Source organism: Nannospalax galili, unplaced genomic scaffold (genome assembly GCF_000622305.1).
Source record: "Nannospalax galili isolate Female #2095 unplaced genomic scaffold, S.galili_v1.0 scaffold1184, whole genome shotgun sequence".
NCBI lineage: Eukaryota > Metazoa > Chordata > Mammalia > Rodentia > Spalacidae > Nannospalax > Nannospalax galili.
In genome coordinates, this window is record NW_008351624.1 from 956,039 (window position 1) to 980,576 (window position 24,538).

The following is a 24,538-nucleotide window of genomic DNA, read 5'->3' on the forward strand; positions in this document are numbered from 1 at the left end:
GATTAATTCAAAGATAATAGAAAAGTATACAAAATTATTTCTTTTTTGGAAATAAAAGCCTTTGAAAAATGGACTAGGCATCATTTGCTTCAGTAATATTAAACAATAAAGAAATAACAGTAGATTGTATAATTTAACTCAACAAACATTTGCTGAATCCTTACTAGTTACAACAGGCATTGCCAAAATTGAGACTATAAACATTAATAAAGGCAATTTTCTCATCTGGAAGCATTCTGCATCAGAAAGATAAACATAAATTGGAAGTTATGAAGCAATGTGAGCACACGCACACAATGTACAAGAACTGACTTTTCCTGAACGGGAGAAGGAATCAGCAGAGGCCAAAAAGAAGGGATTTCTAGGAGAGGGGCCTGGCACATACTTCTAAAATAAAGACAGAGTCTCATTATTCACCTGTTCCAACTGGCCTGACACACAAGAATCCATCAGAAGCAGAGAGTCATACCTGGTTTAAGTTTTTTGAAAGCTCTTTACAGCTATGTATAAATTATCTCATCCTTTATGCAAAATAAGATTTTCAAGCTCAAGAATGACCGTGTTTTTTGAAATAGAAATCAGAGTACCTAAAAACCTATAGCCTCATTTGGAAGGTGGCATGAAAACAGAAATGTATTTTAGTAACAAAATTTTGAATGTTTAAACTATACATCTAACATAAAGGCCATGCCACCTGAACCAGACAGTATTGGATTTTTTTTTTTGAAGCTTTTACTAAACTAGCTTACAAATATGCCTGGAGTCTGTTGCCCATGTGAGGTCACCATGGCTAGTCCCTAGTTTTAGGTTACAAGAAACTTTTCTAGTCCTAACTTCTGGAATGTATTTCAACAACAGTATATGAGGAAATGATCCCAGAGTGCCCACCGTTCGAATGTTTTAAAGCCCATAGCTTTGTATCGTTACCCCTAGAGAGAGTGAGTGCCTCTCCATCTTCAGTCGATCCTATGTAAACCATATTAAAGTTCAGATCACATTCTGATTCTATATCAACACAATGTCAACATTAAAGAAACATAGTCCATCAGCCAAAGTTGTTTAAGAATTAGTTCTGCCCAGTAATTTTTTTTAACTTTGGGAAACAAGGAATCTTAGCATATATGGTAAAAGTTTTTTCTTTCTCTGACATACATATACACACATGAATACAGTATACACCCAAATATACACCACACACACACACACACACACACACCACAGATAAATAAGTAAATGTAAAAAAATGTAATGCACTATTATAAGTATGTTTCTTATTTTCCTCTTTAGTAGCTGGTACTTTCCCCACTCTCTCAGTAAAATACACTGTGCTAGAAGTTTTAAAAAGTTAAATTAACCAAAGTAAAGGCACCAACACACAGCAAACATGAAAAAAAAAAAGCAATAATAGCAAATAAGTTAGGACACCATGTCCCTAATGGGTTAAAGTGCTATCTACAGAAGCTTGACAGTGAACAAGTTTTAGTCCCAGGTTGACTGGAACACCCTTCTAGCCTCCAGATCACAGTGGTCCCATTCTCCTTGATGATCCAAATCCATCTGAACTCTAACTTGTATTGAACTCTTTGGAATTCTTCCCAACACCCATTCTTTGGCCATCTTCTGTCTACTTCCCTCAGCTGTCCCGTCTATTCTGCTGACTTTAAGCCATAACCAATTCACTTTTTCTGCAGAGTTCATCCTGTGATTACCTTGCAGCCTATTTTGATTCATATTTTCAGGTACTACCTTCCTTTTTCTTATACATTGTTCCCATCTCTTCAAATCATTTCAAGATGCCGTGCTACTCTCTGCTTTCCCTGCTCTGTGACTGTCTGCCTACTGATATCCCAGAAAGCCCTTGCTTATCTATCGCAAAGGGCTGCTGAAGTTCCACATGTCAGGATGGGTCTCAACTCATGAAATCCAGGAAAATGTAAAGTTATACATATTAAGGAAGCCTTCACCATATCCCATTGGGAAAGAAACAGAAACTGTACAAGGATTTAATGACTATTATTCAACTCACCATTGATAAGCTGGAGAGACTCTGGATCTGGATTCAAAGAGGAATTTCCCATCAAAAAATTCTGCTGCAGTGTCTCAGCAATATAACCCCTGAAGTTGCTGATTGTATAAACAGCAGTCGGCTTATCATCCAATTCTATGAGGCCGTGGTTCTCTACCTTGTTGGAGTGAAGGCTTATCAAGTCCCAGGTGGTATTGCTGATGGCCTCACCATTGAAGGTGACTTCATAGTGAACATCTATACCACTACAGATCAAAAGAGAACAGATTAGGTCTAGCTAAGAAAGCACAAAAAAAGCAGGTTTGGGTTTATGGAAATCAAACATTGACCAAGGAAGGGAGGCATGAAAAGGCATGGAATCCATCAACATTCTCTGTAGACTGTGGGCAACCTTCTGGTACCCCTTCTGCTTTCCCAGAGAATGGAGGGTCATAGCTTTATGAATAGGACAAGAATTCCAAGGGAGCCACAGAATTATCTGAGTCTCTTCACCCCCACATACACTCTCCTCCTTTATTTCCTCTTTCAAAGCCAACTATCTTTTTACTAGTAGCCTTCTTCTACTTTCCCTATGTGAACAAAAGTACCTGAAAAGAAGCTCTAACATTGGAATGTAGCCTAGAGCCAAATCAATTGCCATTTATTGTCTACCTCTGTATATGATCTAACATCTTTGTGAATATTAGGTAAATTCTTTGAAATGTACAAACAGACCCCTAATTTCTACCAATCCAAAAGAAAAGAATGCTATAGATAGCATCTGGGCCTGTAACAGAGACTGCCACTCTTTGTTGTAATCTATCTGATGTTTCCACCAATGCATTTGAAAACAGTGTTGATTTATGACTTTCTTTGTTCTGTTACAATAAAATCTCCATGAAAATACTGCCACATTGGAACATGGAATTTGGCATAATCTAAATCTGTGTTCCCAGACCATGGTTTGGCGAAGAATAAACTGCTGGGCTCCAGAATAAACTATCTCTTATCCCCTTTGAGAGAGAGCTATTTCTATTTCTTGTGTCAACACCTATTACCCTTTCTCCTTCCTATTTAAAATAGATATATTGGGCATGCAAGATAGTTTAGCCTGACAACCTGAGTTCAATCCTCAGGACCCAAATACTGGAAGGAAAGAAAATGACTCAAACAAGTTGTCCTCTGACAGCCACACTCATGCTGTGGCACACATGTACCTCCCTACACACATACACACAAAATAAAAATAAAATGTGTGCATGTGCTCCCCTTGTGACTCCTCCTAAAATAAAAAATATCCTCATATTTCTCTATTATTGTTATCAGAAAAGTTATGTATTAAAGCACAATTTTTCACTGAGGAAGAAAAAAATTCTAAACTTTTCATTAAAAATTTAAATGTGTGGGGGCTAGAGAAATGGCTCAATGGTTAAGGGCTACTCTTGCAGAGGACCCAGGTTTGGTTCCCAGAACCCACAAGGCTGACACCCTTTCTGACCTCCATGGGTACTGCATGACACCAGTATACTTACATACATGCAGGCAACACACTCATACACATAAAATAAAAGTAATAAGTAAAAAAATTATTTTTAAAAACTTACATGTGTTTCCTAAGTCTCCCTTCCACTACTTCCCTGCAGTCCATGATCTCACCTCTTCCAGGATCCTTGGACTTTCTGGGGACTTTCATAGCTCCACCTGCGAGCTGTTTCAGACCTTCCTAGCAGTCAAACCTCCTTGGGTTAGTAAGATCCTGACATCCCAAGACCTGTGAGCCCTCCCTGTCTGACCTATCAGCCAACCTGCACACCTAGCAACCACCCAGCTCACCCTGCTCTTCCAGAACCAGGACAGATCAACCGTGAAACTTCTACTCAAAAGTTGCACCCACCTTTAACATAACTGAGCCCACTTCTTACACTGAGCTTGCACACCATCATAAAGCAGTCCCAAAACTGAACACTAAGCACTACTCAGCTGAGCCATAATCTGACAAATTGGGGAGACAGCAAACAAAGATAAAAATAACCACTCAACAAAGATGAAAACATCTACCTATATCAAGAAACACCATCAAGAACACAAGTCCAGATGTCTAGGTATCGTAAAAAACAAACAAACAAAAAAAAAACAATCTGGGGGCTGGAGAGATAGCTCAGCAGTTAAAAGCACTGGCTGTTCTTATAGAAGAATGTGGTTTAAGTCCCAGCACCCACATAGAAGCCAACAACTGTCGGTAACTCCAGTTCCAGGGGATCCAATGCCCTCTTCTGTCCTCCACAGGCATTGCATGACACAGGGGCACTTACATACATGCAGGCATAACACTCATACACATAAAATAAAATTAATTAATTAATTTAAATAAGCCAAGAAATAAATATTCAAGACCTCTGGGACCCTGGGAAAAGACAAAACCTATGAATCATAGGCATAGAAGAAAGAGAAGAAACCCAAGTCAATGCACAGAAAATATTTTTTAATATTTAATTTATTTTTATTTTATGTATATGAGTGTATTGCCTGCATGTATGTAAGTGCACCCATGTTGTGCAATGCCTGTGAAGGTCAGAAGATGGTGTAGGATCCCCTGAAACTGGAGTTAAAGATGGTTGTTAGCCACCATGTGGGTGCTGGCAATCGAACCTGGGTCTTCTGCAAGAGCAGTCAGTGCTCTTAAACACTGAGCCATCTCTCCAGCCCCAACAGAAAATATTTTTAACAAAACCATAGAAGAAAATTTCCCAAAACTAGGGAAAGTGATAACTTTCAAGATGTAAGAGGCATACAGAATACATAATAGGACCAAAAAAGAAACTCCCAATGTTATATAAAAGTCAAAACTTTAAATGCACACAACAAACAAAAGATATTGAAAGCTGCAAGAGAGAAAGATCAAGTCACATACATATAAAGGCAGGCCCATCAGAATAACAGCTGACTTTTCAGTGGAGACGATGAAAGCCAGAAGGGCTTGGACCACTGTCCTAACAGTCATGAAAAAAACACAGATTCCAGCCCAGACTACTATACCCATCAAAACTATCCATTGTAATTGAAGAAGAAAGAAAAGCTTTCATTGATAAAAACAGATTTTAGAAATTTATGTCCATAAAACCAGCTCTCCAGAGAATACACAATGGAATACTTCAGTCAGAAGAAAAGATTAAACACTCTCAACAGGGTACAAAGAATAGACAAATTATCCCAGAACAGCCAACAAAAAGAGGTCTGAGAAAACAGCACTACAGCACCAACATACAGAAAGTAATAAACATTGGTCAATAATAACTCTTAATATTGGATCGTGACTCCCCAGTAAAAAGACACAGACTAACTAATTGGATAAGTAAGGAGGACCTGGGGCTGGAGAGATGGCTCAGCAGCTAAGAGCACTGGCTGTTCTTGCAGAAGAACCTGGTTCAAATTTCAGCATGCACATGGCAGCTAACAACTGTTGGTAAATCCAGTTCTAGGGACCTCTACTGTCCTCCATGGGCACTGCACTAGAGAGGTACACTTAAATACATGCACTCATACACATAAAATAAGAATAATTTTTTTTCGAATTTTTAAGACTTTATAAAAAAAGAGAAAGAAAAGAAAAGAGGTTTAATCGATTTGCTGCCTCCAAGAAACATCTCATCAACAGTGATTGACAACACTTAGGTTAAAAGGATGGAAAAAGATATTTCAAGCAAATGGAACAAAGAAACAATCAGGCATAGCCATTCTAATATCTAACAAAACAGACTCCAAAATAAAACTGGTCAGAAGAGACAGGAAAGTCACTTCATACTCATTAAAGGAAAAATACAGAAGGAAGATATCACAATCCTAACATATATGCATTACACACAGGGGCACCAAATTTCATAAGAGAAACATTATTAGGTCTAAAATGACAAATTGACTTCAATACAATGATAATGAATGATTTCAATATCCCACTGTCACCAATAAACAGTCAACCAGACAAAAGCTAAATAGATAAACCCTGGAGTTGAACGACACCATAAGTCAAATGGACCTATCAAACATCTACAGAACATTCCACCTACACACCAAAGAATACACATTCTTCTCAGAAGCTCATAGAATTTCTTCCAAATTGGCCACAAAATACAAATTTCCAAAAACTTAAATATCACCCTGTATTATATCTGACTACAAAGGAATAAAACTAGATATCAACAATGAAAATGGGGGAAAAATACACAAATTCATGGAAAGTTAAACAGCACAGTTCTGAATGAAATTTGGATCAAGGGAGAAATCAAATGGGAAATTTTAAATTTCTTAGATTTAAGGCTGGAGAGATGACTCAGCAGTTAAGAGTACTGGCTGCTCCTGTGGAGGACTCAGGTTCAACTCCCAGCAGCACATGACAGCTAACAACTATCCTTAACTCCAGTTTCAGGGAACCCAGTGCCCTCTTCTGGCCTCAATAAGCATTGCACTTACAAGCATCCAGGCAAACACTCATACACATAAAATAAAGCAAATAATTTTTTTAACAAAGAACTTCTGGGGCTGGAGAGATGACTCAGTGGTTAAGAGCACTGGCTCCTCTTGCAGAGGACCTGGGATCAGTTCCCAGCACCCACATGGCAACTAACAACCATCTGTAATTCCAATTCCAGGGGCTGATGCCCTCTTCTGACTTCCATGGATATTCTATGACATGGGTACAATTACATATGCATGCACATAAAATAAAAATAATAAATATTTAAAAAATAACTGCTGGAGGCAATACCATCCTTGATCTCGAATTGTACTACAGAGCTATAATAATAAAAACAGCATGGTACTAGCACAAGAACAGACACACTGATAAGTGAAATAGAATTGAGGACCAGACTTAAATCCACACATTTACAGCCACTTGATTTTTGACAAAGGAGCCACAAAAACACACTGGAGAAAAGACAGCATGTTCAACAAATGGTGCTGATCAAACTGGATACAGACGTGAAAAAGAATGAAACTAGATTCCTATCTTTCACCATGCACAAAACTCAGTTCCAAATGGATCAAGGACTTCAATATAAGACCCAATCCCCTAAAACAGATGGAGGAGAAAGTAGGGAATACATTGGAATTTATAAGTACGGGAAAGAACTTTCTGAACAGGACTCTGTTCAGTCATTAGGTCAACAATTGACAAATGAGACCACATGAAACTAAAAGCTTCTGTACAACAAAGGATACTATCATCCAGGTGAAGAGGTAACCTACGCAATGGGAAAAAATATTTACCAACTAGATTTCTGACAGAAGGTTAGTATCTAGAATATGTGAAGAACCCAAAAAAACTAAATATTAAAAAAAAACTAACTGCCCAATTAAAAATTGGGGCAACAAGCTAAACAGAGCATTCTCAAATGATGAAACACAAATGGCTGAGAAATATTTTTAAATGTTCAACATCTTTAGCCCTCAGGGAAATAAAAATTAAAACAACTTTGAGATTTCATCTTACCCCAGTAGAATGGTTAAGATCCAAAAAACAAACGATGACCAACACAGGTGAGGATGCAGAGAAAGGGGAATTCTTATCCACTGCTGGTGGAAGTGCAAACTGGTGCAGTCACTATGGAAATCACTGTAGAGACTACTCAAAAAGACAGAAATTGATCTACCATTTGATCCAGCCATACCACTCTTGGCATATACCCAAAAGATTCTATACCTTACTACATAAATAACTGTTCATGACTCGACACAGTGGGCCTTAACATCCAGGCAGAGTATATGGGTTCCAGTGGGAGGCTATGGGAGGGTACTGCTGGAGACAGGGCTATAAAGATGATTCAGATTGTTTGAGACATTCTGTATGAAATACAACAAATTTTAATAAAATTAAATTTAAAAAAATAACTTTTGATCCATGTTCATTGCTGCCCTTTACATAACAGCCAGTAACTAGAAACAATCTAGATGTTCAACTGATGAATGGATAATAAAGCTGTGGAGCATATACACAATGCAATATTATTCAGCTCTTTAAGATCTGCTTCATAGGCTGGAGTTCATACCTGACACTGATATCAGGCTTAGGATCCTGAGGCTAGATAGCCCAAAGGCCATGGGAGAATGCCCAATAAAACTATTCTGCTAAATAGATACAATGTTAAACTGCTTTCTAATGACTTATTGCTAAATGCATGGTTTAATTCATCTCTCAACTCTCAGCAGAGAAGATTCCTTATACAGCAAATGGTGTATAAGAAGAAGCACAACTTACCAACATGCAGAATAAGAAACTGCAGCCTGCTTATCCCTGATTGGACACCTATCAAATTTCTACCTCTAAAAGCTAATTGAATAAGAGGAGGTGGAAAGATTGTAACAGCCAGAGGAGATGGATGCCCACAAGGAAATAGACAGCTAGTCATTTACTGATATGAACTCACAGCAATGCTGACAATGTGGATGAGTCCTACATAAGCTCAAGTCAGACAAAATCCCAACACAGACTTAGGGAAGTTGGTAAGATACCCAAACCCTATCTGAGGAACTACTGGCAACCAACGAATGCTGAGAAAGGGAGATTCAGCCTCATTTAAGGGCAACCTACTCTTAGTAGGTTGGCCAGGCTCCAGTGGATGAACCCACACTGAAGGGCATTTTGGGAACACAAGTCTCTCTCTCTCTCTCTCTCTCTCTCTCTCTCTCTCTCTCTCTACTAGATACAGAAATTTGGTGGTGGGGAGTTAGAAAGGGGGTGCCAATATGGGAGAGGTTCTAAATATGATCAAAAGGCATGGCGGCACATGCCTTTAATCCTAGCTCTTGGGAGGCAGAGGCAGACAGATCTCTGTGAGTTTGAGGCCAGCCTAGTCTACATAGTAAGACCTTGTCTCAAAAAAACTTAATGTGCAAATAAAGTAACCTGATCTTTCTAATATATATCATGCTAAGATTTTTCTAAATTAACAGTTATCTGAACTTTTAGGAGACATACTTTTGTTTAATAATACAGAGAATTTACAGTTCAATAAAGTTTAAGGCTAAACTGTAAAGGCTGTTACGACGTGACATTTTTTGGCTGTAGGAAAGTGAACTCCAAAATTTATGACTTTGCACATTGATATTTACCAACTTTGAATTTAACTTAGAAATCCTTTTCCAATCAACTACATAAAGTTTTGCTTTCTTTTTCCCTTTTCTTTTCTTTTTCTCTTTTTTTTTTTTTGATGGTTTTCTCATAAATGAATTAAATGGTAAGAAGTGATAAATAATTGTCTAGAAATTGGGCTTTTTCACTATCCTCCTTCCAATAAGCAAATAGACGACTTTATAGAACAAAGGGGTGAGGGGTAGAACAAATAAGTAGTAGTTAGTGCATTACTTGACATTTTCTTAATCGTTTGGAGAAATAACATGAGAGGATAACATTTTTAAGAAAATGGGAATTTATCTTTTACTCATCCACTCAAGTATCTCTAACAACTAAAAGCTAACATTTTGTAAGTGTTCATAACATCTATCTAGATTGGGGACAGGCAGAACAAGCTATCTTAGTTTGATAATCCTGGTCATTGAGATCATACCACTTCCTCTTTCTGAATTTGGGCTTGGAAAAGAAAATTTTTATTATAATTCCTTAGAGATTTTTCTGTGGGAAAAGAATGCATGATTCAGTCAATGCACACCATATGCTGGCAGGTGCACACCATATTATAAATAGATCAATGGGAGAGAATTGTTTTTTGTGGTTTAGGAAATGTGACCATTTCCTCCCAGTAGTGTTGGCTGGTTTGGACCAGTCCTGATTCGCACAGTGTGGATAATGCTCTAGTCTGTAGGGAATGCCTTTACAAGCATCCAAATCTCTCCAATGTTCCTGTCCCCATTAGTATAGGAAGGCACCGATTGACTGATAAAATCAGAAGAAACATATTTTGGCTTTGTTCAGAATTGCCTTCCTTCTAGATCTGGTAAGCTGCCTGTTCTAAAGGGGTGGTTTGGGGCTCTTAAAAGCCATAGGTAATGTTCCTGTAAACAAACTCTCACACACGCTCCTGTAAAAATCCTTAATACAACTTAGTGGGATACACGCATGCATACACACACACACACACACACACACACACACACACACACACACACACGCACGCACATGCACACGCAGGCATGCACGCAAGCACGCGCGCACAAAAAAAGATATGAAAGTAGGTGGAGGGGAGCCTGTTGAGGAGAGGAAGGGATTAGTGGGGGTGGGGAGACAAGAGAGAGTAAGACAGTGAATATTATTGAAAACAATTATGTATGAAAATGCCGTTCCCTCAATACCTCAAGCAATTAAAGAGCTTTTTAAATTTTGCACATTAAAGTACTGATCCATAATGAACTTTCGATCTTTCTTTTTAAGGAAAGAAAACCTGGAAAATAAGTTGAAATAACCAAATGATGGAATAAGACAGTAAGAAGGATCCCTACTGGTCTGACCTCAGCAAAGCACACCACGCTCTCCATTATCTTAGCGCCACTGATCACTTAGACATACTGGCAAACCACAGGTACCACATACTGACCATCTCTGGATGTTTGCACATCCACTTCTTCCTCTCTGAAATCCCTATCTCCTCCTGGTCCACACATCCTCACATACACACAAACACACACATACACACCTCCTTTATCTAGCTACTTCATTTTTGCCTCAGCTTACATGTCACCATCTCAGAGAACCTCTTTCTAACACTTGAAGATGTGGGACATGCTCTTTCTTGACCATCATTTGCACAGACACAATTATTATTCAACTCAGCATTCCAAACATCACCAATGCCTAAGCTCACAGTAACCAAATAAATACTTTTTAAAACAAATAAAAACTGGGCAGTATTGTCACTGATGTGAGCATATAAGACAATTTGAATTTAAATGACATAGCACATCTGTTCTGGAGACCCTCCGTTATCAAATTGACACACCTGGAAAAAGGGCCCCTCAACTGCAGAATTTACTTTATAGGAGTGACCTGTGGGCATGTCTATGAACTATTTTCTTGGTTGTTGAGTGATCTGGGAGGGTCCAGTCCACTGTGGATGATGCCACCCTAGGCAGGTGGTCCTAGGGTATATAAGAACAGCAGCTGAGCAAGCCAGGATGAGCAAGCCAGTGAACAATGTTCTCCAGTTGTCCCCTCCAGGTTCCTGCCTTGAGTTCCTGCCCAGGCTTCCCTCAATGACAAACTGTGATTGGGACATGTAAGCCAAATAAGCCCTTTCCTCCTCAAGTTGGTTTTGGTGAGAGTGTTTTATCACAGCAATAGAAAGCAAGTTAGGACAATATCTTTATCTGAAGCATTTTCTGTCTCTAAGTATAAAAGGAACTATTTTCACCCTACAGAACAAGTATATTTTCTTCCAAGGTTTGTGTCTAAATAATTGTTTAAAGTCATTGTTTCAGGGCCATAGCCTGAGAATGGCATGTTCTTTCTGAACTTGTTGGGATAGATAATATCTGCATATCAAGAAAGTTGGGCTCAGAAGAGGGGGTGGAAAGATTGTAAGAACCAGGAAGCAGGTGCATGACCATATGGAAACAAGAGTCCTACAGGTTCCTGGGACCTTGCTTATATGAATCTACAGCAATGGTGTCAGTATGTACAAGACCTATGCAAACTCAAGCAGACAAAATCCCAGCACAGAACAGTGGAAATGGGCAACAAACCCCAATCTTAGTTGAAGAATTATTGGCAGCTGATTACTGCTGGGTGAGGAAGAGCTGATCTTCTTAAAGAGAAGGACTCTAGATAGGCTGCCTAGGCCCCAGTGGATGAACTTAGGGGATGTCTGGAGACACTAACTTGACACAATAGGCCTTAACACAAATGACAGAATGCATGAATTCGGGGGGGGGGTAGTGGAAGGAGGAAATGAGTATAAAGATGATTAAGATTGATTAAGATGTTCTGTATGAAATACACAAAAATTCAATAAAAAATTGCAATGTTGGGTTCCTCAGGATTTTTGCACAACCTATTAAACTTACTTGTAATGTTAACACAGCACTAAGGCAAGAATCAAGGGTAAAAATAGAAAAGGAGATGAGGAAGAGGAAGAGGCAAATAGAACTTGAATGGGTTCCTCCTTACACAGAAAATCAAAGAGAGTCAAAAATTTACTGGAATCCTACCATGTGCCTTGCATGGCTTCTAAATGCTATGGAGAGAAAATCAAGAGAAATGTTCCCAGATCACGAACTCTACACAAATCAGGAAGTCTGGGTTAGATTTCTAACCTTGCCCTTTACTGGCAAAATACTATTTGCCTCCCAGTGTTTCCAATGGTCTACTATAATCTGGCTTGTCTAATAGAGATAAATTCATTTAAAAAGATAAAATGGCCAAGCATGATGGTGTAATTTATTATCATGATTTTATCCTGGAAAAAGAACTCAAAGAGATTCTTGAGATACCAATAACCATGTATTCTTAAAGCCAAGAACTTTACTGTGACCCAGAAAGGCTGAAATCTGGCAAGTAATGGAGTGCAAAGAAGTCTCAGGATGAAGGAAAAAATTGTTAGAAGCCAAGAGGCCAAGGAAGTCCATAAGAGGTCCAATGCACAGGGGTAGACAAAACATTTTTTATTGAAGCAAGCTGTGCTGGCTCTCCACACTCAGGAACCCTGAGCTAACAATCACTGTTGCACCACCATACTTCAATTTGAATTACACTGAAACAGCTGTCTGGAAAAGACAGTTTCTATGTCCACCAGCTAAGCATCGATCATATGAAGGTAAGGTTCATCCTTCTTACTCTCACACCCCAAATGCCCTGATTGGCTACCTGAATTGCATGATTTTTTTAAGACAAGGTCTCCCTGTAAGCACAGCTAGTATGAAACTTGCTGTGTAAACCTTAATCTCACAGAGATCTATCTGCCTCTGCCTCCAGAGTGCTGGATTAAAGATGTGCTTGCCACACTCGGCTGACTGTGCATATTTTAAAAGGGAGAGTAGTGGTACTACAGATCATCAAGATCAACATAAATAATAATTTCAGAGAAACTCAGACATCTCTTCTTCTATAACACTTCTTCTAAGAAGAAAGTATATATTTATAAAGCTCAGAGCTGAAGTTGTGACATGTGTATACCACTATATACTATTGATTCATTTCAAATGAGTTCTAAGTTTGTGTAATATATGAGCATTGAAAGTGGTATAAAGCAAACAGAAAGTTTTATATGCATCTAAATGTTGGTAGGGTAGAGGATAGACTGTATATTCTACAGATTGAAAAATTAATGATTCACAGTCATTCATACAGAGCTCAGAATATCAGTATATCAGATTTACAAATAAATTCAATCTATCAACTAACTACCCAATAATGCTTAATAATTTTGAAAACTGTGTGTAGGCTAACACTCTGTCATAAAATGTAGTAAATTCATATAGAATTGTTTTCTGTGTCCCTACACAGAACTGTTAGCACTCAGCAAATGGATAATAGTCTTTCAATAACAGGATAACCTCAAGGTTTAGGGTTGTTTTAACATCCTGGGGCAGCAACTAAACTACTGAATTTTGGATGAATACAGACCTCAGCACTGCATCAATAGTATACATTCACAGAGCAATTACAATCTCGAAAAGTACAGAAACCCAAATTTTAATTGCCCTGGTCAAATATCTGATGTCTGCTAGTCATATAACTTTCAAGTCCATTTGTCTCTCTAAAGCAAAATTTCTTCACCAACCAAGAGGAAATGAATATTAATTCTCATTGGTACTATTCCACAAGGATACTAAAACGACAAAGTAAAATTAAAGATGAACTATGACATAGCTCAGAAAGTGTATTTCATTATACTGTGTGTTCCTGAGGGACAAATACCCCTAAATCATCCATTTTTGGGTGCATCGAGTTTGCGCAGTAACTTCATAAACATCTGTCAAAATAATGTAAATGAAAATGAGATCAGAAAATCCTTTCAAAACAGGATGTTCTTATCATGCCTAGGTATTTAAGGGGGTTGTTCCAGTTACCTCCCCCATGTTTATAGACACCAGTTTCTACTTATGTTCAAGTCCCTAAACATGCAGTAGTGTTTTCATAGACCCCACATACATCATCCTCTTTACTTTAAATCATCTCTAGATTCCTTCTCATATCTAATTCAATGTAAATGCCATATAAACACTTGTTGATGTCTAGAAAACAATGACAACCAAAAAAGACTGTATAGGGCCACTACAGGCAAAGGGATCACTTTTGTCTTTGGTTTTGGTGTTTTTCTTTTAATCATTTCCATAAGCACTTAATTGAATCCATGAATGTAGAATCCAAAGATACACCTAGCCAGTTGTTCAGTGGAGGAATTTTACTGTAATCTCTCAACATGTCCATAGTTAGTCTGTAATTTTCTTCATAGACTCCATGTTGTATTTATCAATCTTCTAAGAAAGGAAATTATAAATAAGTTTGGAATACAAAAGCAAAACAAGTAACTTTCAAACGGGGTATTGATTATACCTTTTGTGCTGGTTAGTTTTTGTCGACTTGACACAAACTAGAGTCACCTGGGAAGAGGGAGCCTCAACTGAGGAATTTTCTCCATCAGTTGTTCACATGTCTGAAGGGCCCAGTTCCATGCCTGGACAGGTGGGCCTAGACTGTATAAGAAAGGTAGCTGAGCAAGCCAAGCCAGTAAACAGCATTACTGCATGGTCTCTGCTTCAGTTCTGGCCTCCAGGTTCCTGCCTTGAGTTCCATCCTGCCTTGACTTCTTTCAGTGATTACCTGTGATCTGTAACCCAAATAAACCCTTTCTCCGCAAGTTATTTTTGCAAAGTGTTTTATCACAGGAAACAGAAAGCAAACTAGAAAAGTTTATATTATGATTCTTCCTAAAAAGTCAAAAATATTTATTTTTAAAAATCTATTATAGAGCTCAGCTTTCTCATCTTCATTTGCCACTTGAAGTACACTTGATTATGTTATTTAGTGAGACAATACATTTGAAAGTATTTATTTTCATTGATGAACTTTACTACTATTTTAAATTAAACATAACTTGATTTTTAAAGTACTTGCCAGAAGTCTATACCAGGAGTCTATCAACAACAGTTCGTGAGTGAACTTTAGCCTGCTATGCATATTTCAGTGAAATTCAAATTTCAGTGTTCATAAAATGGTTTAGGGTTTGTTTGTTTGTTTGTTTGTTTGTTTGTTTGTTTTGGAGATAGAGTCTCACTATGTAGCCCAGGCTGCTTTTAAACTTACAATCATACGGCCTCAGCCTCACAAGGCCTGAAATTACAGCTATATACCACCATACCTGCTGAATAAAGTTTCTTTGGAACACAACAATATTCTTTAGTTTGTGTGGTGGATACCAGTGTGATGGTGCCTGTACCAAAAAAGTCTAACTCCTAGAATCATTTAAACCAAGAGTAAGCCCAATCTGTTCTCTGAACTGTTCATTTCTGGTTTCTCTTAGAACTGTTCCTCAAACAAAGGACTTTCTCTGTATTTATTTAAACAATACATCCAGGATGATATGGAAAATGAATGAGATCTTGAAGAATCTCCAAACAGGGAAGAAGTCTGCCTTGTCTGACCACTACTGACCTAGAACAGCTAATAGATGTTATCAACCTAAGCCCACATGTTGTTTTGCAACATATACAGTAGATAATCTGTTGCTTTGGATGTGTATCCAAGGTCAGTGCTTTCAGAGATGCTATTTTTGCAACATAAACCCACACATATATTATTCTGGGCCAGGGGCAAAGAAGGGTCTTGAGAGAGAAATAGGGAACATAGTTTTGGGCTTAGTTTGTAAAAGTTGGCTACAAGAAAGCCCAAGGCCTAGTAAGATTGTTTATATTGTTTTCCTAAAAGTTAGCTAAATTTAAATTAGCTGATTACACAGTACAAAGGCAGATTGAATAGATAGCATTATGATCTCAAAACACAAGATTAACTTTGGTTGCAAGTTTAGGTAAAACAGGAGACATTTGCAGGAAAGCCATTCCCACAAGTTTACAACACATTGTCTGTGTCTACTTTCACCTGATAGAATTGAACAGTTGCAGTAGGATCTATAGGGCCTTATAGTTTAAAATATTCACCACAGACTCTTAACAGTCTCCCAGTGCTTGGTCTTTTTGTTTTGTTTTTTGAGACATGGTCTCACTATGTAACCCTAGTTGGTCTTGAACTCATTATGTAGACCAGGTTAACCGCAAACTCACAGATTGTCTGCTTCTGCCTCCTGAGTATTGGGATTAAAGGCACCATTAAAGGCACATTAATATGCCACCATGAATGACTTTGCCAATGCCTGATCTGTAAGAAGTCACACCATGACACTGGAAGTGATTGAAGAACTGAGCCATCCTCCTCGAGCACTAGGGCTGATATTATCTGACCTATCTCCTGGTTCAATGGACAACTCTGAAAGTACCAAAGAGAACTTACTTGCCATTTTCTTTAGGGGACCTAAAAAAAAAGCAAAAGTATAAGTTAGAGTTTAAGACGGTTATAACTGTCACAGCAGTCATCAGTGTACAAGTTCTTCATATATTTCTTCTGATTTTCTTTGAAATTCTTTCTTAAATGAAAATGCTTATACCTTATCAGATACTGGCAAAATCCTGTAGATTAAGGAAAGTAAATGAAATAGAGAAAGAATTTATCTTAAAGCAAATAATTTTTAGTCTTTTAAGTTTAGCCTAAAAATACTTCTTTAAATAAGTCATGTGATTTATCTCTTTATAAATGACATTTTTGGTAGATCAGCAGGGGACCTTCAGCTGTTGGCATTAAAATTTGTAATTTCCTTTTGAGAATACAATGTGCTATATGGTATTAAAATAAAATAAAAGTCAAATGTAGAGATCCACAAAAAAAGATAATAAAACATTGAGAAATTTCAGGACCTTCTTGAAAAAAAAAGAGAAATAATCCTATATCCCTCAAGAAAAGAGATGCTAATCAAAATAAACTTTTTCTTGAATAAAAAAAACAAAATAGGACAATGATCTTGAAGTCTTAAAGAAAAATTATTTCCCAAGAATTTCATTCCTAATTATTAACCCAATAGGAAGATGAAATAAAACTATTTCAAGAACTCAAAAAAACACTGAAATTTCCCCACATTGTGCTGTGCTGCATAAAAATGGGGAAGCAGATCAAGAAAAAAAGTTTACATCAGCCACATGGGCGTGCAGAAACACCCCAGGCAGTCTTCTGAGACCAGGGCATGGAAGAATATTAGTTAAGATTCAAGATAAGCTCTATAATAAGCTGGTTTCCCAAGTAAAGTGGCTTAAAGGAGACAGAATGTACTTCTCTTTCATGCAAAGTCTTATGCTCAGGAATACAGGTTGGTGGGACATTTTCTGCTTCAGAAAATTATTCAGGGACCCAAGTTCCTTTTTATTCACCCAGATTGTCCTGTTTCTCTGAACATTTAAAGCCTAAGGACATATGTTTGTTCCAGTTTTGAAAAAGTAATGTTCAGAAATTCAGAGTAAACAACTAAAGCACAAGTGTATTGTATCACTTCCACTCCTATACTACTACTGATAACTTCTATGGCAAAGCCAACAAGAAGAGAGGTCATTAAATACACTGTCTAGCTATGCAGTCATGGGAATAACTTAAATTATCTTACTAGAGAAGAAAGGAAAAGCAGACTTTATGATATCATCTCTGCCATAGAGAGCAGTCAGTCCAGATTGGGTCTTTTTTTTTTAAATTTGTGAATAAGAACAATGTCAATGCCTGTATCCAAGAGCATCCTTCCATTAGAAGGAGTACACAGGCACAGTGGAAATCAATAGAATGCAACATCTTTGACAGAATCTACAGTGATTATGATATTAAATAAACAATGTAAAACATGCTTCTGACATAAACAGTGACATAACAGCCTTAGTATCTCTCCCTCAACCATCATCTTGGCAGGAGCCTTTACCTTCATAAGCTCAATTCAAACTATATGCATACTATATGCAAACTATATGCATATTTTCAAACAGGAGATTTTTTCCTAAATATTTACATATTTATATTTTCATAGAACATTTTTGTAAAGATATAAGAAGCTGGCAACAGTGGTTGCTTATCAAAAGCTTGTGTTTTCACTGCTCACCTTTCTGTTTTCCTTCTGATTTTGTATATATTATGCTTTTCCATTCCATCCAAGAAAATAAAACAATAAAATGCATTCCTATAAAAATGTAAGTATATAAAACTTTCACACCAGCAATTCTGGTTTTAGGAATTTATCCTACAGATTTGCCAGTATAATATTTTTATAATTAAAAAAGAAGAAAACAACCTAAATATTCAACAGTAAGAGGATGATGGAATTTATTATGTACATATAAAGTAATGAATACAATGCAGCCTTAAAAAAATACACGTATGAAAAAATGGGATACCAAAACCAAAAATCATGACTAGTAATGTGAATAATGAAATAGATGCAGTCTCTACTCCCACAGCTTGACTTCAAAAGAAAATTACAATATTTCTTTGAGGAAGGAAAAAACAGACTGTAAGACTAAAGATTCAATTGTATGACATTAAGATTAAACAACATGAATGCAAAAAAAGAAGAAGAAGAAGAAAAAGAGCATAGAAAGTGACGGACAGTGAAGTAGGAAGACAGTAGGTAGAGGTCAGACCTGCTAAGTAGGGTATATTGCACAGCTTTTAATATTTGTTATTTTAAGTAACAGACATCAAAATAGAATTTCCCATATGCATGAAACTGCACTAAGCATTTTTTAAAAATTAATTTACTTAATCTTCCTTAAGATTCAATAAACTCTATTAATATACACAGTAAAAGTAAAGAGACTAAGAAGCAAAGAAACTAAATAATTTCCCCAAAGTATCTTAAAAGCATTTTTAATAAAGCAAGATTTGTGGGTAAATTATTTTTATACAAATGGAAAGCCAAGATCTAGTAATTCACCCAAACCATCCAGCATTCCCAGCCAGACAAGCCGGCTCCAAAGGCCGTGCTGCCTGCCACACGCTGCCAAATGAGCCAGATCTTCAAAGGCCTCACATTCTCAGGGTCTGATCTTGGTCACGGTGGAGGAGCATTTGGTGAAAACTCCAGAAGCTGAATTGAAATGACCATTGTGGTGTGAAATTAAGTAGGTCCAGTTAACAGGCACGGTCTCTCTTCTCTTAACTAGCTGTGTATCCTTGGGTAAATGATTTAAATTTTCCATTCTCTGGTTTCCTTATCAGAAATAAAAAATGAGGCAACATCTTATATATCCTGGCACATTGTAAATTTTATATAAATACTGTTATTTCTGGTACCACATGTTCTGTGAAAACATGCCAAAACATGCAACACGGCTAATTATGTTGTCAAGTTGCACAGTGCTCCAATCCCTGTCCCTGTATCTGGTAGCTGGGCCACAGCTCTCATGGGTCCTCCTAACGGAAACTGATAGTGCTACTGAGTCTAGCATGGAGCTAAAAGCCAGAGCTATAATGTCAGCTCTGCTCCTCAGCTGGCAAGTGATCTGTTGACTGTGGCCTACTTCTGTCCTTTAAACCTCTTTTTTCCCTCTGTAAAATGAGGATTTAAAATGTCTTTCCTGAGAGGATAGAAGACTAAAGGAATTCAGGAAGATGATGTTTCCAAACCACTGATTCACTCAATAAATGCTCTCATGTGTCATCTAGAGTCATAAGCAGGGAAGAAATGTCTTTCAAAGAGGTCTCTCTGATTTACTCAGAACTGTTAGTCTGAAATAAGGACTAGAGCACCCCTTTCAGAGTAGCTTTGCACCAAGGTACCAAAGTCACCGCAGTGCAAGACTGATGAGCTTTCGGAAGACCTTGAGGCCACTTCTAATCAGACTCCAGGTGAGGGCCAAATAGAAGCTGCATAACTTGTGAAAAGAAAGCCAGGATTCAAATTTCTAAGTTCTTACTGTGGCCCAACCTAGGTATATCTCTGTACCTTTACTAACTCAGTTTCATCTGAAAAAAACAAAAACGAAAACAGTATTAAAAATACTAATTTAGGCCAGGGTTAAAAACGGTATTAAAAATACTAATTTAGGCCAGGGCTGGTGGCACATGTTGTTAATCCCAGTACTCAAGAAGCAAAGGCAGGCAGATCTCTGTGAGTTCAAGGCCAGATTGGTCTATATAGTGAGTTATATGTAGACAACAACCAGGGCCACATAATGAGATGCTGTCTCAAACACCCACCCCCAAAAATGTATACACTAATTTACCATAAATAGCACTGAATTATGGAACTCCAGTTCGTTGCTGTTAAAATATATATGATGAACACAAGGCTATTCCATTCAGAACAAAGAGCACTACCACACATGTGCATTTTTAGAGTAAATTTACCTAAATTCAAGAATACGAATATCCTTGTATCCTGGTAACCCAGTAAATGCATTTTCAACCTGTAAAAATAAAAATAAAGTTGGTAACTATATAGAGATGTGAAAATGTTATTTTAAAAGCTTTTAAGAGCAGAATAAAAAGTATACTATTTACAGGGCTGGAGAGATGACTCACTGGCTGCTCTTTCAGAGGACCCAGGTTCAAATCCCGGCACCCACATGGCAGCTAACAACCGCCCATAACTCCAGATCCAGAGAAACTGACACCCCCTTCTGACCTCCACAGGTATTGCACCACATGGATATACTTACATACTCACAGGCAACACACTCATACATACAAAATAAAAATAAATAAAATATTTTAAAGGATACTATTTACAACTATGGAAGTTTGAACACACAGATTTTTAAAACAGAATAGCTACAATATTAGAAAATAGTGTTTACCACAATATTGCCATATTTTTCTTTTTCATTTTGTCTCTCATAATTTTAATGTGCTTTAATTTTTTAATTTATAAAAAAATACTTCTTATTGGTAAAGTACTGTTTTCCACCCTACATGATAAAATGTGAAAGAAAAAACATTTATTTCAAAAGAAGCTATAAGGGGCTGGAGAGATGGCTCAGTGGTTAAGAGCACTGACTGCTCTTACAGACGACCCAATTCAATTCCCAGCACCCACATGGCAGCTAACAACTGTCCATAACTCTAGCTCCAGGGGATCTGACACCTACTTCTGACCTCCTTGGGAATTGCATTACAAGGATGCACTTATACACATGCCAACAATATACTCATACATATAAAATAAAAATAATAAATAAAAATATTTAATAAAAAAGAAGCTATAATAGCATTTTTATAATAGCATTTTCAAATATTATTGTTTGGGTTAGAAATCTGGCCCCATAGACAGGTGTGGTGATGCACACCTTTAATCCCAGCACTCAGGGGGTAGAAGCAGGCAGATCTCTGTAAGTTCAAGGCCCACCTGGTCTACATAGTGCTTTCCAGGCAAGGACTACATGGGGACACTGGTCCCAGAATGCATACTGACAACGAATCAAATGTTTCTTTTCTCCAAGTGTGAAAGTGTCTAGTAGCATCTGCTTCCTGTTCCTACAACATAAAAGAACTATGAATATACCCAGCATTCAAACAAAGTGTACAAGCCCAAGCTGGGTACAGTGGCACAGGCCTTTAATCCCAGCACTTGGGAGGCAGAGATGGGTGGATCTCTGTGAGTTCAAGGCCAGCCTGGTCTACATAGTGAGTTCTAGGAGTGCTGAGGCTACAGGGAGACCCTGTCTCAAAAAAAGCCAAAAATTAATTAATTAATTGATTAATTAATTAATACTTTAAAAAGTATACAAGCCCTGAATTGTCTATCTCCAGGGGAAAGGCCCTGGAGATGCTTGTCACAAAGGAGGTTAAGAAGCAGCAGTCAGATAACTCAGCTGTCAAAAGATCAATTTATGATGGTCACATCCTCAGGAGCTGATTTTAATACCAAGTCCCTAGAGTCCAGCCCTATAACTCCATATATATATGAGCTCAGTAACCGAAGGAGAAAGAATGCCAGACTGAGGACATACTTTTTATAATATTTTTCTTTTTATTAAATTTTGTTGTATTTCATACAGAATATCTCAAACAATCTGAATCATCTTTATAACCCCATCCACACTGGCACCCTCTCATACCACCCCCTGGAACCCATATACTCTGTCCTGGGCATTAAGGCCCACTGTGTCAAGTCAGTGACCCAAGATATTCCCCATTGCAAGTCCATCGACTTTCAATTTAGTCAGATCCCTTTCACCTATCTACCCAAACACCTATCATTTTCAAGTACATATTTTAACAAAATTTAATATTTAATCCATAATATTTCTGGAAGTAGATCACCAGATGGGTGACTTTGGAGCCAACACAAGAACATGGAAATAGCCAAAGAACTTTAGAGACATCTCTGGGTATATGCTTTTTTTTTTAACGGATTCTTTAAATATTAGTTTTATTATTTATTTATGCATAGGTGTCTGTGTGTGAGTATGCACACATGCATTCAGGTAACCATGGAGGTCAGAAGAGAGCATTGATACCCTGCTCTCTGGAGTAAACAGGCAGTTATGAGCTGCCCAACATGGGTGCTGAGAACTGAACTCAGGTCCTCTGGAAGAGCAGTAAGCATTCTTAACTGCTGAGCCATCTCTCTAGCCCCTAGGTATATGCTTTTAACCAAGTCCTCAGGATACGTAATGTTTTTTAATCTTGATTCACTAAAGCCATCCTGTCTTAAGAATAAAGAATTCAAGGAACTATAGAGATGTCTCATTTGATAAAGTGCTTGCTGTGCAAGCAAGATGACCCGAGTTTGATCTCCAGAACTCACAGAAAAGACGAGACTACGCACCTGTAATCTCATCACTAGTAGGCAGAGAGAGGATCTCTGGGGCTTGCTGGCTAGCCAGCCTAGCTGAATGGATGAGCTCCTGGTTCAGTAAGAGACCCTGTCTCAAACAAGGTAGAAATCAAGGACCAAAAGTAAGGTTGTCCTCTGACCTCCACATGCATACTGCGTCAAGCACATTGCCCACACTCACACACATACACACACATACACACACACACACACACACACACACACAGAAGCAGAAGGAGACTTGATTTTATATTCTGTTCCTAGAGAGGCTGGAATAGCCATGAACAACTTATCTGACTTCCTGAACCTCATCTGAAAGGTGAAATGCTTATCGGCTTCACTACTGCAAGCAAACAGACAGAAAGCAGACTGTAACAGTCTACACCACCTCGATACTGTGGCTGCCTTCAGGTACTGAGATTCCCACATTTATCATGCTGTCTTTCCCTATCTGATGTACTTGGTGTTGTCTCAAGCTTACCATTCTCCCTCTTCCTTTAACCTTTCTCCTCAAAAGAGGCTTCTGAACATCCTCTCTTTCCCCTTAATAACTGAGGAGGTTATATAAAGGAACAACCAGCATGACCATGCCATGAGGGGAGAGGGTTGGAGGGTCCACTATAGCTTGCAGTAGGTAGAATGACAACTTTGTTCAGGAACTCCCCCAAAGAACACGTACATATAAACATACACATGCACAAACAAACACACACACAAATACAAACACACAGGGACAAGCACAGGTGCACACACACACACACACACACACACACCGCTACTATTCCACACAAAGAAGTTGTTATGAATCGACATTTAAGCACAGGTGAGATGATGATGGTGGATGCTGAGGTTGGCCAGGGACCATTCATCAACCTCAAATCACCTCAACCAAGTGGCCACCTATCTCATAAAGCCATTACTGGAGGGATTTTTCAGAGTATTTACCAGACTTTCTCTAACCCTCCAGTCATCCCATGCAGTTGTTTACCCAAACACTAAGACTTAGTAAAGGTTCCTTAATCCAAGGGCAGGAAGACCAGGCAGCCCATTCAAGACACTATCTGATGCCAGGTGGCCACTGGCCTGGCTGACATTTCTCCCACATACCATACAGCCTTGCAACTTGGCTGCACAGTTAGGAAAATGAATTGTCTGGCCTCCAGTCCCCATGTCTGATGGCTGCCATGAAGCTGTTTGGCTGAGAGACGCATATTTATATTTCCCATCTGGACGCAATATCTGGAGAAGGGAAGTAAGCCAAGGTAATGGAATTGACAAACTTGGCCAAGAAAAAACCAATCAAGTAGGGATGGAAAAGAAATAGGAAGAAATGAGGCCTGGCCATCACACAGAGAGGGGTAGGTGGCACTCAATCTACACCTCAAACACAAGAACAGATACACTAAGAGGCCAGGGATGGGTCATTTTTAATGGAAGAATCTTGAGTTCAAATTCTATCCAGAATTCTTCCAGAAACTGAGTTATGGAATTGTTTAATCCATGGTTATTTAGAAAAAAATCCCTTTAAAAGAAAACACATCTTGCCAGACAACAGAAATAGGAGGGAAATTTATTCTTTATATTTCCTTTGGTGTCTCTAAATTTTTCACATATGTCACCTATGTGTTAACTACTCAAACATTTTCCAATTAAGGAAAAAGAGTAACAAATATAAAATGTAAAGAAATTACAGTCAATGCTCCTTCCAGGAAAAAAAAAAAAAAAA

General features: G+C 38.0%; 1 protein-coding gene across 1 annotated transcript in view; it reads right to left on the reverse strand.

The window, feature by feature from the left end:
• Impg2 (interphotoreceptor matrix proteoglycan 2) overlaps nucleotides 1–24,538 on the reverse strand; it is a 126,567-nt gene that overhangs the window by 37,757 nt on the left and 64,272 nt on the right. Inside the window, exons 9-11 of the mRNA XM_008848486.2 lie at nucleotides 20,382–20,440; nucleotides 16,458–16,478; nucleotides 2,027–2,271 (exon numbers count right to left, since the gene is read on the reverse strand). Of these exons, the coding sequence (XP_008846708.2) occupies nucleotides 2,027–2,271; nucleotides 16,458–16,478; nucleotides 20,382–20,440 (325 nt within the window). The remainder of the gene's footprint in view (nucleotides 1–2,026; nucleotides 2,272–16,457; nucleotides 16,479–20,381; nucleotides 20,441–24,538) is intronic.